Below are 23193 nucleotides of genomic sequence, written 5' to 3'. Positions count from 1 at the left end.
TTCATTTTTGTTATACTAAATATTCATTCTGAACGAAAGACCATAAATATTTACCTGGTCTCGAGACCAGCCTTCAACTATTATAACCCAAGGTACTCAATTTTTAACTAAGCGTACTCGATTGTTTGGCTGATTTAATTTTTTTGCCCGAAAATTAGGCCAGAATACCCGAACGATAAAAAAGAAAATTTGAGTACTCAAAAGGTGAAAAAATCAATAATTAAGGGTTCATTTATTGTGCTAACTCAAAAAAAAAGTCCGACCAAAAAAAAAAAAAAAAACAAAGCAATCCAATCAACGCCAAAATACACCAAACATAATTAATTAGTTGCTTGACTTGAACAAACACACACTCAAAAGTATTTCAATCCCCCAAATTTCTCAAAATTCAAATTTTCCAATTTTCCTTTCTTAATTTTTCAATCTTTCCTTTATCATTTTCCAATCCCGATTCTCCTTCAATACAATGTTCGCTAAACGCTTGTTACAGAAAGCCACTCATCATCATCATCATCATCATCATCATCATCAGGTACACCATTTTTTTTTAAAAAAATAATTTCAGCTCTCATTTTTATTTCAATTTTCATTTTTGCTTGCTAAAATTAATAAATTAATGAAAATTTCTCTCCGATGCTGATGAATTAGCTCAATTATTATTTATTTTTTTTATTTTTTTATTTTTTGTTTTTGTTTTTGAGATATTTTTCAATTTAATCTGGGTATCCGTTTATTTTTTTTTAAAATTTTCTCTATTTCTATTTTTCATTCATACTTTCTAATTATTCCCATTACCCCTTTTAAAAAATGCATTATTATTGTTATTATTATGAGTTGAAGAATAAAAGATTAATCCTTCAAAGTCATATTCGAGACATTGCTGAAAATTGAGCATGTAAATGTATTGGGAAGGCTTGTGTATGGATGAATGATATATTGTTGTTGAAATTAAGAATCATGGTTGACAATGCAGCAGGATTTACCACATGGAAATCTTAAGCCGACGGACTTGGATCCGCATATTCGAATTCACTTTGGTATTCCTAGTACTGCATCGATTCTAGCTATTGATCCAATTCAACAGTTGTTGGCTGTTGGAACACTGTGAGTTTTCCAACTTTACCATTACTTTGCTCTATAATTATGATCCCATTTATTGTGTTAATTAATTCTTATGTGGATTGTGGAGTAAGTTGTTTGAGTATGGGGTGATAGAGTAGTTTGTATATTAATCAACTTTGGTCTTGGAAATTATACCATGTTAAAAAATTTATTCATGAGAATTGGTGTGGAGACAATCAAATGTGAAAATAGGGAGTACAATGTAGGACAAGGTAGGTTGCTAATTTTTGATGCGCCTACCGGCTATTGGGGACAATTTTTGTTTTCTATGAATACAGAATACTGATTTGGCTGGCTTTTTCTCTTCTGTTCAGGGCTTTCTTCTTTATATGAACATTAACACAACTGTTTTATTGTGTTTCATGCAGTGATGGTAGGATAAAAGTGATTGGAGGATATAATATTGAAGCTCTCCTTATGTCTCCAAGAGAGATGCCTTACAAAAATTTGGAGGTACTTTGACTGAAAATTCAATCAGGTTGTGTTTGGATATACACAATTCATTTCAAATGAAAGATTTCAATTTCAGAATTTGAATTCTTATAATTTAATTCCAAAATATATGTTTGGAAAATAGTAGGATTTCAATTTCTGGATTTCAAAATATCGTCAATTTCTTCAAAAAAAAAAAAAAAATAAAAAAAAAATTATGCTATTTAATTTTAATAACAGCGTTCTATTTTTATTATTATGAAATTACAGTTTGACTGTTTTATGTGAATCCATAATCAAAGCTTTTACTTAAGATTGTAAACCCTAATTTTTTCCCTAATTTGATTATTAAAATGGAAATCATGAATTTAACTTCCAAATTAATGAAAACGTAGCTTACTTTAGATGAAACTACAGCTTTATAAAACCTGAATCTTGCTTCAATCGAGCAAAATAATCTTGTAAACAACAAGATTTGTTCAAATAATGATGTGTTTTGGGGGTCGATTGTGGCGACGGCGGCGGCGGCTGATGGATAGTCAGAAATAGAAAAGGAGAGAGAAAAATACAACAACCAAAAGTGAGGAGAGAGAAACCATGGATGTGGAGGTTGTCGAAGAGAGAGATGTGTGGAAGGTTAGATTAGAATTTGAAATGACAAGGTTTGAGGTGTCATTTTGAAATTCTGATTTTGGTCTTATTTTTAGATGGGTTGGAATTTGGCCCAAATGCAGAATTAAAATCCTTGATTTGCCAAACATGTTATTTGGGCCAAATCCAGATTTTCAAATGAAATCTGTGTTCCCAAACAAGCCATCATGTAACTTGAATAGAGCTCTGTTTTTTTTCACCCCTTTTTTCATCTATTAGCTCACTGCTAATGTAAAAATATTATTGTCATAGATGTTAGTGCGAAATTTTACATAAAAGGTGTACCTAATATATACTCTGTAGATCATTAAGTCATATAAATAAGACAATATAATTTTTTAATAATTATAAATTCTAGATGCTGTCTAACAAAAGATGATGCTTTTCCCAGCTGTATTTCTGCCATATATAAGACATTTGAAAATCACGAACCAAATTTAAGGACAAATTGTGTCTCGAGAGAATTACTACTGAACAAGATTCTATTTAAGTCTTAAGAGTAAAAAAGACTGCCAAACCGACACATCATCAAAGCAGAAATGTACTTATCTTGAGGTGTCAAAAATAATGTTAGGAGTCTAAGGACAAGTCCAATAACACCGCAGATATAAGGCAACAAGGGACTTTAACGAGTTTGAACCTTATTGCAAGCGTCAACTTTTACCTGTTAAGATGTGATAGACAAGGTTTGGCAACCCCTTAGGTTTCTTATGGACCTTAACGAGTTGATGTTTTTAATTATTACCAAATTTATTTGAATTATTAAATCATAGTAATGTTAACACCCCAAATTTTGAACAGATTATTAACTTTTTTATTTCTTTTTTGTAAAGCTTTGCCTGGAATTTCTATTAAAAATAATTATATTTGAATGCATGTTGCCCGGAAGGTGTGGTTAGATATTAAGACAGTTGATGATCACTATTAGTGGATTCTGTAAATTGGCCGGAAATCCTCATCCTTTTCTCTCTTTTTGACAGTTTATGCAAAACCAAGGCTATTTGGTTGGCATCTTGAACGATAATGAAATTCAGGTGAGTTCTCATCATCTCTTCATGTTAATTTCATTGTCTATTATTTTCAAGATTTTTCTGGATCTTAATTGGGAAATTGTGAGTGTGTACACCTTATTAGTCTGTGCAAGCTGATAGGGGGTGACTACTCGAGTATTTTTTCACCCTTTTAACAGATAGATTATTAAGATGATGGACGATATTAGGTGAGTTGCTGCAATATTGCTTTGTTGGCAAATTCGCACATCCATATCAATGACATGCTGAGTCATAGTCACTTGATATGCACCAAGCCACCAATTAGGGTGTGGATTGGCCATTTAGCATGTGATAAGTTACAGGTGGAGTAGGTCCTTTGGCTTTATCTAAATTGAAGCTGTAAGAAAAATCTCCTTTTTTTTTTTTTTTTTTTTTTTTTTTTTTTTTTTCGTTCTGTTGATAAACACACTTGGACATTAGAAATTAAACAATATTAAGAGAAACTGTGTTTAACCATTTAACTCTGGATACATGTGCCATAGAGGAATGAGTTCTGAAATATTTTGAATGATTCTAACGCATAATCCTTGGAACTTTGAATTTAGCTCGAGACGTAATAATTTTGAAATATAACATGTTTGATGTATTATGGAAAGTTTGAGTTTCTATTCTAGTAAAGATATCCTTCTTTTGCTTCTGCTAAAACCATTTAGCCTCTCTAACTCTTTGATAAGCAACAAAATCTAAACATTTTAAAGGAAGTCATATCATAGCTCTTTAATATGAAGTTAATGAGCCTGAAACTCAAGCTCATAACCTTCTTATGGATATCAATTCTTTGAAAGCAATAGGATTTTGAATTAGGGAAAGATTCTCTTTTCTAAATTTAAAATCCTTTTTCTTAAATTCAACTTCATCAATTCCTACTTTGTCTAGTAATTGATGGTTTTTAGTTAATACCAAATTTTCTCACTTTACACACCTTTTTTTCAAACTCTTTCAACTGACTACCTTGTTACATCCCTTTTTCTATATCCGGCGATACCTTATGACGATTCATGTTAGCCGACCCCAAATCATTTTGAGACTAACCCTCCGTTCCTCTTTACTTTTCCCATTTCCATTTTTTGTGTCCCAAAATGTGCTTCCCATTTTCTTATATGGCCATAAATTATTCCCATTATGCCCTCATTGGAAAATTTTAATGACACAAGTATCCTCAAATTTTCCCTGAAAATGTGTCCACTATGAATAAAATCACAAGCACCATCAATACTCTCTAAGTTCCAAAATGACTTAAATGCAATCTCTCTCTCTCTCGATTAACTATAAAAAAAAAAGACAACAATTACTTTTTAATCATGTTATGTCCCAAATTCCTTCAATTGTGTGAAAAAATCCAAAGGAGAAAGTAAAGAGGGACAAGGGAGTAGGATACACTGGTTAACCTTGAAAACTAGGCCTCTGACATCACTGTACAACATTCTGGCTAAATGTTGAGGAGTTAATGAGCCTTTCTGCAATCTTCATGCTGTATCAGGTATGTAAAACCTTGTAATGTACTGAGTTCGGTCACCCAGCAAAATCAACGTAACAACAATGATTTCTGATTTTAGCTAGCAAACTAATAAAGAAAGAAGAAAGCTTTTAGGTTAATCGATAATGGGGGGACGGTTTACAAAAGATAAGTAATAGCTTAAGGCTATCAATCTTCGAAAGTTAGTTTAGCTCACAACTCTCCAATAATGGCTTTAGGCCATAACTCTCCAAAAGTTTCACACCAAATTTCTGCCTACCTTCCTTCTCCTCCTCCTCCTCCTCTCTACCTATTTATACTACTTAGCCAAATAGTACAGCTTTAATTACTAACTTTACTACCCCTTTGTCATTATCCCAATTGCCAACTAAGGGCTGCAGCTTTAAGTTGCTGTTGCTTGGTGTGGTTGTGCCTCAGCACCTTGGTTGAGATAGTGCTCAGAGGTGTCCTTTCCTCTGCTGGGTATTGTTTGTATAAGCACATGTGGCTTGCTTTGATTCGTTACAAACCTGCATATAGCATAACTTATTTTAGAAATGCTATAATACATGGTGCCTTCATTTTCAGGTTTGGAATTTGGAGAGCAGGTGCATTACATGTAGTTTGCAATGGGAGTCTAATATCACTGCTTTTTCCGTAATTTCAGGTTCCCCATTCATGTATAGCACCAACACTGACCTATAAAACATTTTTATGACATGCGCTATTTTAGCACTAGTATTCAATTTTTTATGAATCTTTGTCATGATCCACCGCGTAGGTTTGTTGGGGACGAGCATGGTATGGCGTCTGTGTTGCAGTATGGTACCGAAGATGAAAAACTTGTAAATATGCCGTATCATATCTCTCCTGATTATATCTCTGGTGATTTTTAGTCTTATCTTCTCACATTTTATTAATTTTCATTTTGCTTCTTGAGTGATAGAACTGTCCTGGTAGAGTGGTTTGACATATTAGATTGGGGCATGAATTGCCAGATTACCAAACATTTTCTTAGGACATTTTTTTTTTATTAAGTTTTACATTTTCAATTAGCAATTTAGCATACTAGGCCGTGTTCTAGTCTCTTCATGTTGGAAGTGCAAATGAATTTTGTTTAGTCAGTTAAATGTTGGATCTGGTGTGCATGATCTATTCTAGTTAACTAAGCTAAATTACCTTGTAACTTGTCTTGAGATGTATTGCACTGCTTTCATTGATTTTTTTTGTGTTTGAAGCAACTTTAAAGCCATGTTGCTTGCTTTGCAGAAAAGACGGGCATCTCATTCCCTAATGATCAATCTGTTGTTGGAGTTCTCCCTCAACCTTCTAGCTCTGGCAACAGGCAAGTCATTCCTCAACTTAGGGAAAACCCATATGGGGAAATTGTGTTTTGGACTTTTTTGTATGGTGGATAGGATTTTGTTAAAAAATTATATGGTGCCCTTCATATTGACCACATCCATGTGGTATCCTTTTATTAACTTCTTCATTGAGATTGATTTACTTGTGCACATCATATCTAACAGTCTGTATCCTCTTTCTTCCTCTGAAAGTTCATTATAACCTTTTAAAGGCAACTTATAATGCTAGGATAGAAAGATAATTCTTGAACTAATTGAACAGAAAAAAAGAGAAATCTTTTACCTGCGCCTCCTATAAGCCATGCAGCTATCTGATAGTATCATCATGCTTGTTGGGAGAGAATGAGAGATTGAAGGTAGTCGGAAAAAAAGTTACTTGAATATTTGAAAAGTTTCTGTATAAATTGTTGTCAAGACTAGGAACATCATTTGAGTTATAAAATGTATTGCGCACTATATCAAAATCCCCAAAAATGGGTACATTGTGTGGAATTTCCCAAAAGATTACTACTACAACATCAACAAAGCCTTATTCCCAAAATGATTTGGGGTCGGCTAACATGAATCGTCATAAGGAACCGTAAGATATAAAGGAAAGGACATAACAAGATAATTAGTTGAAAATTTTGGATTAAGTTTTAGGGAGTTTTAAAAGAGAACCAAGAATAAAATAAAATAAAAAAATTTAAAGGAATGGTTAAAACGTTGGAATAAAATAAACACAAAGGTTTGAGAAAACTTTAGCAAAGGAAATCAATATAATTCATAAAACACTAGAGGGATAAAGTAATAAAAGTAAATTCTAAAAAAAATTTAAAAAGTATATATATAATTATGACACGTCGTTGACGTGAATTTTCTCCCCCCACACCGCCCTATCCAACACCATATTTTCCTCAATCCCCAAAGCACTCATGTCACTCTCAATCACCCTCTTCCAAGTTTTCTTAGGTCTTCCCTTACCTCTCACAATCCCAACACTTTGCAATTCTTGAAGCCTCTTTGCCGGAGCGTCACTTGGTCTCCTACTTATATTGCCAAACCATCTTAAGCGATTCTCCCTCATCTTGTACTCAATCGATGTAACCCCTTCTTTCTTCCTAATCATCTCATTCGTCAACCAATCCTTTCTTGTATAGCCATACATCCATCACAACATACACATCTCCGCCACATTCATCTTATGTACGTGGAAATGCTTACCCAACATTCTGTACCATATAACAATTTAACAAAGCAGGCCTTATTGCCATTCAGTAGAAAGTCCCTTTATATTTATGGGGCATGCCGGGATCACATAAAAAACCCGCCGCACTCTTCCACTTCAACCACCCGCTTTAATCCTATGAGCTACATCTCCATCCAATTCTCTATCCTTTCCCCAGGTATCAAAAGGCCTCAGAACCTTGGACAATCTTCCGATCCAAGGTGATCACCTCTGCCTCACTGTTTTCTCACACCTCTAAACTTACATTCCAAATACTCCATCTTACTTCTGCTCACCTTCAAGCCACACATGACTCCAAAGTCTGTCTCCACAATTCCAACTTACTTTCCACGCCTTCTTTTCTCTCATCAATTACTACGTAGTATTTTTTTTAACTGAATTTTCATTCAATCTGCTGCACTCTGGACATATTTTGGAATGTACCTGATGGTTGTTTTCACTGTGGTTATTTTGCAGATTACTGATTGCTTATCAGTATGGGTTATTTGTATTATGGGATGTTCTTGAATCTAAGGTTATAGTCTTAAAAGGTGACAATGATTTGCGTATAAAAGATCATTTATCTGAATCTCCAAGTAACTTAGCTGCGGATCCACTAGAAGATATGGAACATATGAACGAGAAAGAAATTAGTGCTCTCTGTTGGGCATCTTCAGTTGGCTCAATGCTTGCTGTAGGATATATTGATGGAGACATTTTGCTATGGAACATACCAAGAGGTTCTTTCTTGAAAAGTAAAAATGCTGGTGTATCATGTGATGATGTTGTGAAGCTTCAATTATCCTCAGCTGAAAAGAGACTTCCTGTCATTTTTTTGTGCTGGGGTGAAAGCACTATATCTCAAAACAGCTGTGGTGGCCAACTTTTTGTGTATGGTGGCTGTGAAATAGGATCTGAAGAAGTTATAACGGTTGGTAAATTGAATTATTTATTTCACTTTTTTGGTTTCCTTATCTGAATGGCAGTATGTTTGTGTATTATCTTCCTTTTGTTGCCCATGTTATAGTACGAGTAGAATATTACTTAGTAGATTGTGTGCTATACTGCTCTGACCTATGAGCTTACGGCTTTAAAACATCCTCTCCGGCAATGTGTTTGGATAGCCTTGGATACCTTATACTCTTTGGGATACATAATCTAGTTCAGTACTCCTGTGCTACTAGATTATTCAAATTTCTATTTGACTGCTAGTTGCTCATCATTTTTCCTGAAGCTGTAAGTGAACTTGCAAATATCATGGTATCGCACATTTGCAACTCTGGATTCTTGAATTGGTTCTTCTATCTTAAGGACTCGTTACATTTCGTTGTGCATCAGTTTTTGCTTATTGCTTTTGGACTACAAATTTTTGTGATGCTGAAACAAGATAGCTTCTAAAAGAAATTGGGGTGTTGTGTTCAAGCCATTTGTTTTGTACTTTCTTTGGTTTGCATGTGTGGTTGGGAGTCTTGGTATGGAGACCATCTTTTGAATTTATTAGATCGCATGTATGATGTATGTTTGGGAGTCTAGTTATGAACTATGATGTTTTTTTTTAATTTTATTTTTATTTATATATTCTCCTCTTTTTGGAATAGGGGTTTGCTTGGCTTTGCTCATTCTTGTACAGTTGTGGGTTGTGACAGGTAGTGAGTCTTCAATGGTCTCCTGGCATGGAGATGCTAAAAAGTGTTCGTCGTGTGGACTTTTCCCTCATTGGGGCCTTTGCGGATATGGTTACATCATCATCTCTAGAGACAACAGTGAAGAGCAACTTTGATGGCCTTTTTGTATTGACTAGGCCAGGCAAGTTGCAGTTTTATTGTACGGAGAATTTGTCTGCTTTACTTTCTCAGTCAGAGAAAAAATCATCTGTATCTGGTACAGAGTCGCCTGTGGTAATACCCATTTCTGATCCTCTAATGACCATTGCAAAAATGAGCTTGCAACCTTCTGATGGGAATTTGGCAAAGTGGCTTTCAGAGGTACAATGTGGCTTTCAGTGTAAAGTGGTCATTAAGATAGTCTCTCAGATTCTTTCCTGATGTATTTCTTTTTTTGCTTTCAATTTTAGATGGCTACAGTTTCTTCGAACCTAGCTGAAGGGAGTAAGTGGCCATTGACTGGGGGTTTACAAAGGGAAATAACCTCTGATGAAGAAAATGCTCAGAAAATTATCTACATAGCTGGCTACCAAGATGGATCTGTCCGAATTTGGGATGCCACTAATCCGATATTTCCACTCGTTTCCGTTATAGAAGGTCAGGTTAGTGTTCATGTTCCATCAAACTTGATGATGTATGCATTTATCAGCTTGAGTATGTTGATGATGAACCTTGGTCATTGTTGTTTTATTCAAAGATATCATTAATTATTTGCAGGTGCATGGTGTAGCTAATGCTGGTTCAAATGTTTCTGTTACGAAGATAGAATTTTGTGCATCAATGATGAATTTGGCTGTTGGCACTCACTGTGGTGAGGTGATAATTGCTTCTCTTGTTTTTAAGATGACTTGTTAGCAACAATCCACATCTATGTTTGAATTTCACTTTTCAATCATGTTGTTTTAGGTCCGTGTATACAGTCTCAATAATGAAGCTGGGGGAACAAAGCTTCACTGGATTAGTCATTCTGAACGTAGTGGTATGTAGTGTATATCATGTAAGCAATGTATTTATAGATTGATATCTTGATCTTCTTAACCATAACTCACAAGGTTTTATGTTATCTGCAGTCTATGATGTACCATTACAGAAGGGCCCTCAATGCAGAGCTGTTTTCTCTTTGGTGAATTCTTCAGTGCAGTCACTTCAATTTTCTGCTTCTGGAGCCAAACTTGCTGTGGGATTTGAAACTAGTCATGTCCGTAGATTCTTTTTACTTTGTGTTTGATTCGTCAAGTAAAGTACAGTTTAGTTAAATGGATGCCATTTCTTTTACTAATAGTTCCTTCCCCCCACTTACTGTTTTAGTTTGCTTGATGATCCAACTTACTCTCTTTATGCCCTATCTTTCAGGTAGCAGTTCTTGATATGATCTTGCTGTCAGTTTTGTTTTCAACAGATTCTGTAGCCAACTCTAGTTTTCCAGTAGTTTCAATTATTTCAAAAGAATTTTCAGATGCTCATGGCTATAGCAGAGGCCCAAAGCATTTAGGGACAGAGAATATGGAACAGCCTGGAAAAGAGTTGTTGTTTGCCGTAACCCAGGATGCAAAAGTTAGTGTTGTTGATTGTCAGACTGGCAGTCCTATCAGCTCCCGGCCATTGCATTTGAAGGAACAAGCAGTCAGTATGTATGTCTTAGGCAAGTCATAAACATTCAACAAAATAATGGTTTATTTATGCCTTTTTTTCTGTTTGGGCTTTGTTGTTAAACTTGGTTTTGCATTTTAGAAGGCAGTTGTTTCATGTCTGCATCATCATCGGAGCACCATGATCAGTCAAATAAGGAAACCAATATCGTCGATGAGTCTAAGCAAGATGTTTCTTCAAAAAGAGGTGACTTGAAAGACACTGGAGCTGGACATCTCTCCATGGATGGAGAAAGGTTGCTGGATTCTGTACTATTGCTTTGCTGTGAAAACACATTACGTTTATATCATACCAAATCCATAATGCAGGTAACACAATAGGCTTCTGATTTCTTTGTAGATATCATTCAATTCACTGTGTATAGGCTTACATGCTGTTGTATCTAGGGCGAAGACAAACCAATTTCTAAGGTGAAACTTGCAAAACCATGTTCTTGGACTTCCATTTTCAAAAAAGATGACAAGGTTGTTGGTCTTATCTTGGTCTACCAGTCTGGGGACCTTGAAGTCAGGTAAAAAACCAAAAAGAACTAGCTCAAAGTTACATGACACAATGTTAGAGATATGAGATATCGGAAAATATATGTGTGATATATTTTCCGTAGATATCATTAAGAGAATAATATATTTAGGTTTATTTATGTCAAGATATTATTTAGAGAATATATCTTTAGGATTTAATGATTTATGGTTATGCTAGTATATATTTTAGAATACAAAGGTTTATACAAAACCTAAGCTCATAAGATAGAAACAATCTTCCTAAAATATATACTAGCATAACCATAAATCCTAAAGATATATTCTCTAAATAATAGCTTGACATAAATAAACCTAAATATATTATTCTCTTAATGATATCTACGGAAAATATATCACACATATATTTTCCGATATCTCATATCTCTAACACACAATGATGTTTGTAGGCTTTGAGCCTTGGAATGCATGCTTCATGGCCTTTTCATGCATTGACTCTGCAGGTCGTTTCCTGATTTGGAGCTACTCACAGAAAGCTCCTTAATTTCAGTTCTAAGGTGGAATATGAGGCCAAATATGAAGCTGGCGAGTTGTACAGACCATGGACTAATTTGTCTGGTAACATGTTTCTGTGTCATAAACTCATAACACACTAGTTTTGAAAAGTGTTCATTAATCACCTGACCACTTATAGCTACTTTCTAAACAATGATTCACTGACTCAGAAGTCTAATCTTCTTATAATTGCAGGCAAATGGAAGTGAGTTGGCATTCCTCTCTTTGTCTACTTCTGAATTTGAGACAAGGTTCTGCCTTTAGTAGTTAATTGTATCTGCAATTTTCTAATACTTCGTATTTATCTTTCGTTAGAAGATGTTAACCAAGTATTTACTTTGTTGAAATTTTAGGTTTTTGGAGTTTTTGCCTTCGCTTCATGATAAAGTTGTGGCTGCTGCTGCTGATGCAGCTATTTCCGTCTCGATGAAACAAAAGAAACAGGTGAGATTCACTAGCTATATGGTATTTATTGTCTCGATCTTCATGTTAGTATTCACATAATACCTTTCTTTGAAGTGTAATGACTTTGTGTGTGATAGGCTCCTCCTACAGGCATCATTGGTGACATTGTGAAGGGCTTTAAAAAGGAAAAATCAAATAATGCCATAGACAATCCTCCTGGTAACTTGTATAAGTTACGGGAAGTTTTTTCAAGGCCTGTTGTTCCTGATTCATCTATAACCACTGTAGAAGAAAAGGAAGAGGAGCTTGACATAGGTGCTAGCCCCTTTTAATGAGAACGCTGCATTCTTAATTTCTCTTTTGGTTTCTACTGATTAATATACCTTTGCTTCTGAATCAGATGACATTGAAATTGATGAACCAGTTATGGTGTCTTCAACTTCATCCCACCAAGGTAATCTTGAACTCTATGAAGATTAGACATTTACTCATATCCTTGGTCCTGTTTCTCCTGTACTTCCTCTAAAACCATATGCTTGCATTGGCATTTCAGCAAAGGAAAAAACAACTAAGTCAGAGAAAGACAGATTATTTGAGGGTGCTTCTGATAACCCTAAACCCAGAACTAGAACACCTGAAGAAATTATGGCAGCATATAAGGGAACTGAGGTAATTAATTAGATTTCATTTCACTTTGGATCTCTTTTCCTCCTCTTCGCAGCCAATATGGGAGCCTCGGTCTCCTTTTCCTTTGTTACTCTAAGTGTATCTTGTGAAGGTGCTATAAATATATATATCCAAGTTTGCGCTTTCTAATGGATATTTTTTTCAGTATGCATCTGCAGCAGCTGAACGTGCAAGAAACAAGCTTTTAGAACGCCAGGAGAAACTCGAGGTAATATTAAATTAGACCGTTTTAACAAGATCAAAGTTGTAGCTGAAGATATGTTTCTTTCAAATGCCCTGCTGTCTCACACACTTGGCTCTAGTTTTGTGATGCATCTTATTTAGCAATTTGTGAATTCATGAATAAGTTCTGCTTATCCTTGTGATCAGAGAATCAACCAAAGATCTGAAGATCTGCGTTATGAAGCTGAAAATTTTGCATCGATGGCTAATGAGCTTGTGAAGACAATGGAAAGTAGGAAAAAGAAATGGTGGAAGATATAAAGTTGAAACACCAACCTTATTTATATGCTTAATTTCTTCACTGCGGTGTGATGTTTAGTCTGTGTCTGTGGATTGCAAGAGGATATTTGGATTGATGAAGCTATCTGTGGTTGCAAGAGGATACTTGGAAGGATGAAACCGCACGTTCAGAACCTTGCAACTTATAATTGAGTGAGGTAGATGTTTGTACAGGTTTCCATTATGTTTGGATTGGTTCCAAGCAAGTGTACAATTATTGTATACAGTGTCCATTTTTGCAGATATGTATAATGCCATTTTTTTATTTGAAGTTTGGGATGAGGAAGTGGTGAAAATTCACTCGAGTTTGATGTAAAGTTTTATCTGTTCGTGAGCATTAAGCTCGAATATTTGATATCTATAAGAGCAAAATAACACAATCTGTGAAATTTCCGGGAAGGACTTTTGTTACGTTTTGCTCTGGGCATCTCTAAGGCATTAATCTATATTCTGTATGAGTGGAAGGAGATGCACCTTCCATTTTTACTGGCTTATAGCAGATCACTTTGCTTTCCCTTTGAAGTAAAACCCAACAACATATGAGTATCCTGTGCACTCTATGACGAGGAAAGTAAGTACTCCCTCCGTTTCGTAATAATTGTTGGGTTTGGCAAAGCGTGGAGAATGGTTCAAGGCATAAGAATGCATATTTTAGGAGTTTAAGCTATGGGTTATTGCTTGGTGTATAGCAATGATGGGTGGCAAAGGGCTGACTTCGAATGAGAATATCTCAAAATCTAGAGATGATTTTGAGATGATTCGAGTTGAAGTTGATAGTTTTTCTCAATAGCTTTCTAACAACTGGTCATAAGCTTGTTTTGGACAAGGAGTGACAAAGTTATGATCATTTTACAAATTGCTATCAAGTCTACTATGTTTTGCGCATTTGTGCAAGATAAGGTGTGTCTGCGGCTTGGAGATAGTAGATTTTACGCGTTCGCGCAATGTATTGTAGTTTCTTGATTCTTGCCATGCGTTATATGATTCCTAAATGTTTTATTTACGCTCAGGGGTATATATGCTCATAGTCGTCATTGTTTAGGGGGGAAAGTGGGGGAAAATGTAGAGAGAGAACCTCAAATATAGATCTAAATACTTACAGAGTTTGTGAGTTTGGAGTGGGAGCTTTTAAGGTGAATTGAAAGTTTGTAATCTACATTGTAATTCCTGAAAATATTACTCCTTCTATTTTTATTTAAGCACCCCGGTTTGGCTGGCATACGTGCCAATGCACAACTTTGACTAATGATATCTTTAATTCTTAATAAGTACTTCCTCTGTTTTTTTAGTTGCAACACTTCTCTTTTCACGCTTGTCGATGCATGTTTTCAATCGTTAATATCTTTAATTACCAACATCTAAAAATTATAAAATTTTGATATTAAAATTCTATAAATCGAGACGAATCTAATAAGATGCTACATGACTATATTTTAACTTAAGTATAAACTGTCAAAGTTAGTCAAAAGGTAACACATAAATAGCGTAAAAGTCAAACTGTTGCAACTATAAAAAAACGGAGGAAGTATAAATTATAAAAAGTTGATAAATAGAAACTATGTTTTGAGACGATTCTAACAAGTACTCATAAATTATATTGACAAACTTTTAAAAAAATCGGATGTACAATAAAATATTGTACATCCGTTATAAAGTTACCCTAAAAGGAGTAAAAATTACCCCTGAAATGAATAAAAGTTACTCCAATATGCATAAAAGTAACCCAATACAAATAAAAATTATCTACATTTTATTAGTAAAGAACCACATTTTAAATGACTAAAAATCAATTATTAGAGATTGAATGTAATGAAATTACCTTTATTAAACTTTTCTTGTTGTCTATTTATATAAAAATTGTATTATGTTTAAAGTTACCCAAAAAAAGGGCAAAATGTTACCCTAAAATTAGCTAAAAATTACCCTAGTACTGCTCGATTTACACTAATATTAGTGTAAACCGGGTATATACAAATATATTTCATCTTACGTATAAAGCACAATCATTAGTTAAAGCGATGCATATAAATAGTGTCAAAGTCAAACTAAGTCACTCAAATTAAAATGGAGGGAGTACTTAACGGAGGGAGTACTTTGTAGTGGATTGTTAGGTATTTCTTACTTCTTGAGTTTTCGCATTATATTCTCATTGTCTTGCTTGTTTTGTTTTTTCTGTTTTTTTTATTATTAATTGCCGTTAACACAACTTAGCTAGCACATTCTTAATCCTTTCAATAATTGTAACCCTTCCTAATTCGGTAAGAATCTAGTATTCTTTTGTTGTTTCTCTCTCCCACTAACCCTACTTGTATAAATATTTTATTATTTCTAACTCAAAACAAAAATGAACAAGAAGGCAAAGGGAGGTCTTGTTAACTCAAATTTAAGTACCGTTTTTTATGCGCTACAAACCGACAAGGGGAAAAAAAAAAAAAAAATTCATCCCACTTTTCATGTCTCATTTGTGTTCCACTCATTTTGATTGGTTGTCATAATAATTTTTTGTCTATTAAATTTTAAAGGAAAATTTGTCAAAAATAAGTCAACCTTTACTTAATTAGCTCAAAATAAGTCAACCTTTTGATTAATTCAAAATAAGTTGAATTTTATAAGATGTTATCTTTAATTAAGTCAAGTGACCTTTTACCTGTCCAACAAGTCACTTTCTTTTTAAAAAAACAAATTCTTTTATTTTTTTGGGAAAAAAAAAAACCTCCACCCCAATGAGGCTATGAACTACCACCTGCCACGGCTTCCAGCCACCACCACCACCACCACCAAGCGTCCAAGCCACTTAACCACCGCCACCACCACCCACCACCAAGCCACTTAACCACCATTAGTCACCCATGAAACGTAGCAGATGTCCACCCTTAAAACATGAAGATCATCACATCACCCCGGTTGTCGCCTTACCTCACTGGAAATCGATGTCCTTCATTAAAGTGCACTCCTTGTTCTCCATTGAGGAGCCACCTTCTGATAATTTCTATTCTCCATTGAAGAAGCTTCTAAGTTCTAACTGAGGTAAGTTAGTAAGTGTTTTCTTTTTGTAATCGTCGCATATCAATTTCACAATCTCAGGTTTATCGTTAATTTAATTCACAGTTTACTCAATTTAGGGATCTTCGCTTAATCTAGTAATTGAATCAAATGTGTATGTGATTATTCGAGCCTAAAGTAGGATAACTGATTGAAATTTGGTTAATAATGTGTTGCGGAAGCCTTTAATATTAGTATTGAAGTATGATCAAAGAGTTCTAATGATAGTTGGGTTGTTATGTACGAAGTCATTGGTAAAGGGTACCTCCTTTTTTAATTATGGCTTTAGGGAGGAGAGAGAGAACTGTGGTGAGGGCATGAGGGGGGTTGGTGGAAGAGAGAGAAGGGTGCAGTGGAAGTAGGAGAGATTTTTTTTTTTTTTTTTAATTTTTGGAAAAAGGAAGTAAAAAAAAAGTTTAAATAGTTTAAATAAAATATTACAATGTTAGACCAATAAAATTACAACATGTGTCATATTAACTTGTTTAACGGGTTATCAACAGGTCATAACTCATTCAAAGATAATAACCTATAAAAGTCGACTTATTCTTAGATAATTAAAAGGTTGGCTTATTTTGAGATAATCGAGTAAAGGTTGACTTATTTTTGACAAATTTTCCAATTTTAAAAAGTTGATTCTTGTAATTATAACAACCAATCAAATTAAGTGGAACACAAATTGGACATGAAAAATGCGACACTGGCATGGCTCCCTCTATGTTGTCACTACTAAGTTATGAATTACTTGTTTCAATAAATTACAAACTACTTTTGTATGGTTAACAAGACAAAAGAGGAGGGGGTTAAGGAGAGAGGGGATGGAAAAGAGGAATCTCTGTTTTCCTTGCAAATCTCTCTGATTATAAATGTACGATGTTTAATAAAGAATTAAGAATAAAGAAAAAAAATAAATCCTCCCTCTCCCTCTCCCTCTCCCTCCCCCTCCCCTATTTATTGATTTATTTTTTTTTTTGAAGGAACTCCCCTAATTTCTTTTTATTCAATTAAGAATCCAGTACTTCCCTCCCTTTCCCTTAGACCTTTATCTTCATTTTTTCTTATCTAAACAATTTTATTTTATTTTTTTAAAATTTGGAATTTTTAAGTTGGTAATGACCCACCCCAGTTTCAATCAGAAAGTCCCATAATCCCTGAGACATCAGCTTTCTGCCAACAGTGAACTAACCTGTGCCCTTCTTATCAGAGTACTAAGGATCACATCCTGAGCATACTATACATAATACTAAATACAATATCTTGCAACTAACTTCTTTATCGGAGACCAAATTGAGCTTGATTATTTTCCTGTATACTTCGATGAGCAAAAGATTGATTTTATTTACATCAATATCGGTGTTCATAGAGAGGCCACAAGGCACAACGATGCCTTAAGCTCCAAGACCCCGACCTTAGGTTTCATTGACTAAAGATTTTACCTACCTATAGTTCAACATTTGTTTCTCAAAAAGCTGATACCACCACAGACAAACATAAAGGAATAAGCATGTTATAAGTTAGAAACTGAAGTACAAGCTATGATTCCAAATTCAATTACTTAAGTCAGATAATTATCATTTTCCTGCCGGTGTATCAAAAATTTACAGGCAAAAAGTACCGGCTGATAGAATTTCTCAGCCAACAGAACTAGGGTAGAACAAGGTTCTGTTTGTCTCCAAGGCATGCATTTTCTGCTTAGTGCTTACCTTCTTTTTCCCCGATCAGGATGGGAGTGTTTTAAGACCACAAATTTGCCCCTGCACCATCCACAATTTTAGTTACAGCAAGCCTTTTGCCAATAAAGTCCCTCAATTCAATTTCACCAGGAAACCTTTGCTGTGCCAACTTTGAAAACACCTACATTGTTCAATAAATACAGACAGGTGATCAGCAACAACATAAATTCGAGAAGCATGTGAAACTATTAGCCAACATGGGACTCTTTTGCACAAGGAAGAATTATCAACACACTGATCCAAAGGAAGACTACCAAAATTTGCTCACTACAGCTTATAGAAATCAAAAATCAATTCTGACGAGTAAAAATCAAATTTAACCAGCAAAATTCAATTTTAATCTATAAATTCTATTTTGATCAGTAAAGATAATAATCAGCAAACAGCATAAATCAAATTATACAAGAAGCAGTTGAGTTCAGTGATAATAGTTGAACAGAACAATGACTAAGACAGAAGCTTCAGGTTCACTAAGATAAAACAATTGTAACTCATGAAATCACAATATAGTGAAAGAATTCAGCAGATTCAAAGAAAATTTCCCAAAAATATGAAAATTAATCTATGGTCCAACCTTTTGTCGCTAAAAATGGGAAAAGTCAATATAAAAAAAATTAATAACAAAAGTAAACAACTTACCGGTTCTCCGTCAAAATACACTTCAAAAGCACCAGAGCTTTGTAGGTAAGACTGAATAAAATTCCCAAATAGCCAGGTTGCAGAAATCGTTCCAAATCTATTAGCACGTAATGTGTAAAACCATGGAGGTGGAGTCATTCCCAATCTAGGAAAAATCTGATCACCTGCCATTATAATGGCAAAAACTCCAACTTGAGCAACGGGAACTAATTTGCTCAGGATACGTTTTGGAGGTGGTGGAGGATAATTCGCAAGAGCAACATTAATTCCAGGAAACTGAGTCTCCAGCATATTCTTCATTGCCACAGCAGTGCCCCTGATGCAGTCAAATAACTTGATCTCAGAAAATTTCTTAAACTCAAAAGGCAGAAACGCCAACACAAAACAGCTCTACGGTTAAAACACACAAGGCAGAGCAGATAATGATGTTCAATAAAGCTTCAAGAGTGGATCTTGAGCCTACAAGAAATGCAACACAAAACAGTTCTATGGTTTTTACTACCTTGTTCCCATGAATACCACATGAGTAGCTAAGATCCATGAAGTCCTTGTAACATTTTGTAAGGGATTATGTAAAACATCACACACATTCTGCTATTCAAACTAGTAGATACCACTAATGATTGCAGTAGCACGGATTTTTTCTGGCAGTCAGCTTGTTGCAAAGTATTTAAAATATATCCTTTAAAATGAACAAATCTATTGTCTACAAGATCAGTAGTGGAGCCAGAATAGCATCCAAGATACTCTACTCCTTAAATAAAGTCAGTTTTTAAAACTTACTTATCATAGGAAGTCTGGGGGGCAATAAGCTCGCACCAGCACACCCCCCCTCCCCCCCCTCCCCCCCCCACCCCACAAACAGACACACAGACAGAAACAGATGGACATGTGCACGCACACACACACTCCTAATAACTAGAAATTACAAACAATTGTAATCAAAAGCCAAAATATCATCACCAAAAAACTATGTAGTAGACTTTAAGAAAAAGTAACCAAACCACCATGGAAAAAGTTTTACGCTGTGGCCGTGGGAATGAGGAACTTTAAAAGGAAGGGGAAAGAGAATGGAGTTTAACTTTCCATTTCCCATAGCTGGATAAGACATGACTGAACGAAGCAAAAAAGGAAATGGTGTGATCCATTTTCTTTTCCCTTTAACCAAATCAAATGCTTTCAGACTGGGAAAGATTTGGAAGTAATGAAAAAACTCTCTCCTTTCCCTTCCCTCCATTTTCTTTATAATTGCTACATCAAAAACAAAAAAGGGAAGAGAACGCAATCACTAGTATCAAGGTAAATTGAGGGTTAAGGTTTGGCTGCATAGATGGTATAGCAATTGACAATTTGACATTTGATTTCCAAATAATTTTCTGGCTCAAGGAAGCTACTGTAGGTCTATAGGCAAGGTCATATCACAAATCCATAACCCAAAGCATTGGCACATACCTTTTCCGAGATTTCAAACTTGTCTATAGTCATGAACTTATTTTTGATACTTTTACTCTTCTATCCATAGTTTCTATCTGTTTAATACTTCTTCTTAGCATCAAGAATACCACTGAGGTTCAATCTAGTTATGCTAACTATATCTTATTGGCAAAGAGGAAAAGGTTGAAGACAAAAATTGCCTTGGTGTATAGGATACTCTTGTACGGAAAGAAATTAAAGGATTTTAAAAGTCTAGTATGCTCCTATCTAGAGTTCAATTTTTTTTATGTCCCTATTACTTAGGCCATTGTATAGAAGGAGTTAAGTAAGATTTTAAGGGACACATAACTTTTTAAGTTTGTCACACAAAAAAAAAAAAAAAAAAAAAAAAAAAAAAAAAAAAATGTTATTGTACATGGTATCTTGAGTGCATAGCAATTTAGTATGGCCTTGTCCCTCCTATACATGGGTAACAGATCATCAACACCCAAAAATCTTATTTGTGAGAGAAAGTAATCAATTAAGTTCAAAATTATGGATAGGAATTTCAATTACACCCACAGTAGTGAGATTAGATACTGTTGATTGAATTTAGAGCTTTTGAAGGTTGATATTGGAAAATTAACATATAATTTGAGATAAAAAAAAAAAAAAAAAAAACTATCGACATTGAAGCAAATAGATTAAACCAGCAATAAATATTTTGCACACATGAATTTTTTTTATTAGCTAGGACGTCCCAAAATATTGTTCGATTCATTCTACATTAATGCTCAAAATGATCATCCCTCACCCCCCCCCCCCCCCCCCAAAAAAAAAATTTAAGAAAAAAAAAAATCCTTTTCACAACTCAGGTTTATCTCTAGTGATATTGCTTGTAGCTGATTCACTCTTCTGTTCTACAATGACTTCAAACAGATTATGAACCCCAATATCCGACAAAAGAAAAGACACTAGAGCATATGAGCAGTTGCAACTTGCAAACCTCAACTTAAAGCTACCACTAAAAAATCTCAAGATTAAACTAATCATATTCAATTACATACAAAAACATATCCTGATATCAGAATATGAATTCATCTTATATTGCTGCTAAATGAAGCAAATTTTTAATATCCGTCCACATCATAATAGTCCTTCAATTTAGCTTACATAAAAGCTAAGTTGCTCTCTTGTTACAAAATGCCTCCACCCACACTAGAAAAACACAACTTTGCTGAAAAATAATTCATTGCTCCAATTTCTTGAGTTGTGGAGCCTGTAATTATACTTCAATTAGTTGAGTTTGAGTCTAAATGTTGAGTTTGATCTAAAGAATAAGGTAGATATGAATACTTGCAAACACAAGTCAAAGAAAATGCAATCAAATCACTAACGGTTTGTAAGGTAAGCAAATCGCTCACATCAAGAACACTGCTACAATTGGTATTTTTACAACAGATGGAGTGGTTATTCATAAGGTAATTAGTTTTCCAGACACGGAATACTCACAACCTGATCGGGTAATATGAGGTACTTCTGCTTTAAGAGGAAGTAAGTGCAAGAGGGTATCACTTAACCATCACTGAACTCTCACGTAATAGGTACACACCAAAATCTGAATACCAAATACATCATGAAGAACAAGAAAAGTTCCCCGACCTCCAAACATTATTCACACAGAAATAATTAATACTAAACGTCTCTATTTGTCAGCAACACCAATGAATTTGGTTCCACGGAATCGCAGATGCTGTGATATATCCAAACACCACATTAATTAAGAAGAATCAAACGACAACTATACCATCACAAGTTGCAAAAACCCTACAAAACTCAATCCGTATCCCAAGTTTCGGAAAAGTACACTTGCATCAGATGAGCGATTTCCCAACATTATAAATCACCTATAAATCTATAGTAATCGCCTAAGTTTCACAGTACGAAAATTCATCCCAAACTCACGGTAATGTCCGTGCCCGTCTTCCTCCAATCCTCCTCCAACCTCTACAAACATTCCTAATTACAAAATTAGGACTGAAATTCACCGCCAAATGCAAACATCTACATTACAATATCGAAAACCCAAATAAAATCTAGCTCTATAATCAATCATAAACAAAATAGACTAAGCACTCTCAAAATTCCGAGCCTTAATCCAAAATTACATCAAATTTTAAATCCCAAATAAATCAAAAAACGTAGGAAAAGAGGATTAGTTACTTGTAAGAGCAAGAGGAGCAGAAATCAATAGTGACAGTATGTCCATAACCCAGAGCATTCGATTGCTGCAAAAAATAAACATATATCAGCAATCAAACAAATTGAATAAAAATTCTAACAAAATCGTCAAAAACCAACGAAAATCAAACCTGAGATGGAAAATCTAGGGTTTGCTGAATTGGGGAAGAGGGTTTAACAATATGTTGTTGATGATGGTGATGATGATGATGAGAAGAGGATTTGGGAGGAGGAGAAGAGAGAAAGAGATTGAGGATATCAGTGGAAAACAGGAACAGAGGAAGTCCGACTAGAAGAAGCTGAATTCGATCCATTATCGCCTGAATTTTGCGATACCAGAAGAAGAAGATGAAGAATCGGGTTTTGAGATTCTCGTACTAATTTCTATGTTTATAAATGGTCAACTCTCTTAAACGACTCGAACAGGGTGATTGGTTGACAATTTGTGGCGATCGTGTTCCCCAGCAACTTGAATTCGACTCAAGGTGACTTGATCTCGGCTCAACATGTTAATGAGTTAAGGCGTTAAGCTAACTTGAGTCACTTTGTCTAAAACCTACACCTATTCTTGTAATAGATTATTTATTAATAAATTTGAAGGGGGAAATATGTGTTACAAAAGAGAGTTAGTAGTATAATGAAAACTTATGTGTCGTCTAAAACCTACACCGCTATATGCCTACACATAATCTTGTAAAAGAATTCCTTGTTGGTGTTACAATGGATGTGGGTGGTTCGTAAATATGTTGGGTGCCTTTTGTTGGTTGTTGTGAGTGACAATGAGGGAAGTGGGGCAATAGCAGCAATGGGATGGGATCTTGTACTGGTGATGAAAGAGAGATGATGACGATGTTATGTGAGTAGAGAAGTTGAAGGTGGTAGTTGTTGGTGCCCGCTACT

The 23193-nt window shown here is 34.8% G+C and overlaps 2 protein-coding genes across 2 annotated transcripts; one reads left to right on the top strand and one right to left on the bottom strand.

Annotated features, from left to right (window-relative positions):
- The first annotated feature begins 318 nt into the window (after positions 1 to 318).
- On the top strand, positions 319 to 13624 carry LOC145567633 (uncharacterized). The gene is made up of 24 exons (XM_081626959.1): positions 319 to 532; positions 977 to 1104; positions 1491 to 1575; positions 3186 to 3239; positions 5302 to 5393; positions 5495 to 5598; positions 5983 to 6058; positions 7762 to 8215; positions 8931 to 9269; positions 9359 to 9550; positions 9666 to 9764; positions 9855 to 9927; positions 10019 to 10146; positions 10302 to 10590; positions 10680 to 10906; positions 10985 to 11109; positions 11581 to 11695; positions 11828 to 11883; positions 11986 to 12076; positions 12175 to 12352; positions 12438 to 12491; positions 12591 to 12706; positions 12870 to 12932; positions 13094 to 13624. Exons 1-24 carry the CDS (start codon positions 467 to 469, stop codon positions 13205 to 13207), a joined length of 3318 nt encoding a protein of 1105 aa, XP_081483085.1. The 5' UTR covers positions 319 to 466; the 3' UTR covers positions 13208 to 13624.
- A 4134-nt stretch (positions 13625 to 17758) lies between these two features.
- LOC145568986 (selT-like protein) lies at positions 17759 to 22876 on the bottom strand. Its single transcript, XM_081628362.1, has 4 exons — positions 22425 to 22876; positions 22276 to 22340; positions 18640 to 18955; positions 17759 to 18121 (listed from the first exon to the last, which is right to left on the bottom strand). The coding sequence occupies exons 1-4, from the start codon at positions 22605 to 22607 to the stop codon at positions 18002 to 18004; spliced, it is 684 nt and encodes a 227-aa protein (XP_081484488.1). The 5' UTR covers positions 22608 to 22876; the 3' UTR covers positions 17759 to 18001.
- Positions 22877 to 23193: the final 317 nt, after the last annotated feature.

The sequence above is a fragment of the Chenopodium album genome, chromosome 11 (assembly GCF_948465745.1).
Source record: "Chenopodium album chromosome 11, dcCheAlbu1.1, whole genome shotgun sequence".
In the NCBI taxonomy this organism is placed as follows: domain Eukaryota; kingdom Viridiplantae; phylum Streptophyta; class Magnoliopsida; order Caryophyllales; family Amaranthaceae; genus Chenopodium; species Chenopodium album.
The sequence above is the reverse complement of the archived record's forward strand: the minus strand, read 5'-3'. Positions and strand labels throughout refer to the sequence as shown.

Bases quoted from the DNA above. Each gene is read 5' to 3' on its own strand.
- LOC145567633 (XM_081626959.1), top strand. From the start codon at position 467: ATGTTCGCTAAACGCTTGTTACAGAAAGCCACTCATCATCATCATCAT. The intron at 10,591-10,679 runs GCAAGTCATAAA...TTTGCATTTTAG, and splicing joins AGTCAGTATGTATGTCTTAG to AAGGCAGTTGTTTCATGTCT. The intron at 12,492-12,590 runs GTAATCTTGAAC...TTGGCATTTCAG, and splicing joins TTCAACTTCATCCCACCAAG to CAAAGGAAAAAACAACTAAG.
- LOC145568986 (XM_081628362.1), bottom strand. From the start codon at position 22,607: ATGGATCGAATTCAGCTTCTTCTAGTCGGACTTCCTCTGTTCCTGTTT. The intron at 22,341-22,424 runs GTTTGATTTTCG...TATTTTTTGCAG, and splicing joins CCCTAGATTTTCCATCTCAG to CAATCGAATGCTCTGGGTTA. The intron at 18,122-18,639 runs GTAAGTTGTTTA...TGAACAATGTAG, and splicing joins TGTATTTTGACGGAGAACCG to GTGTTTTCAAAGTTGGCACA.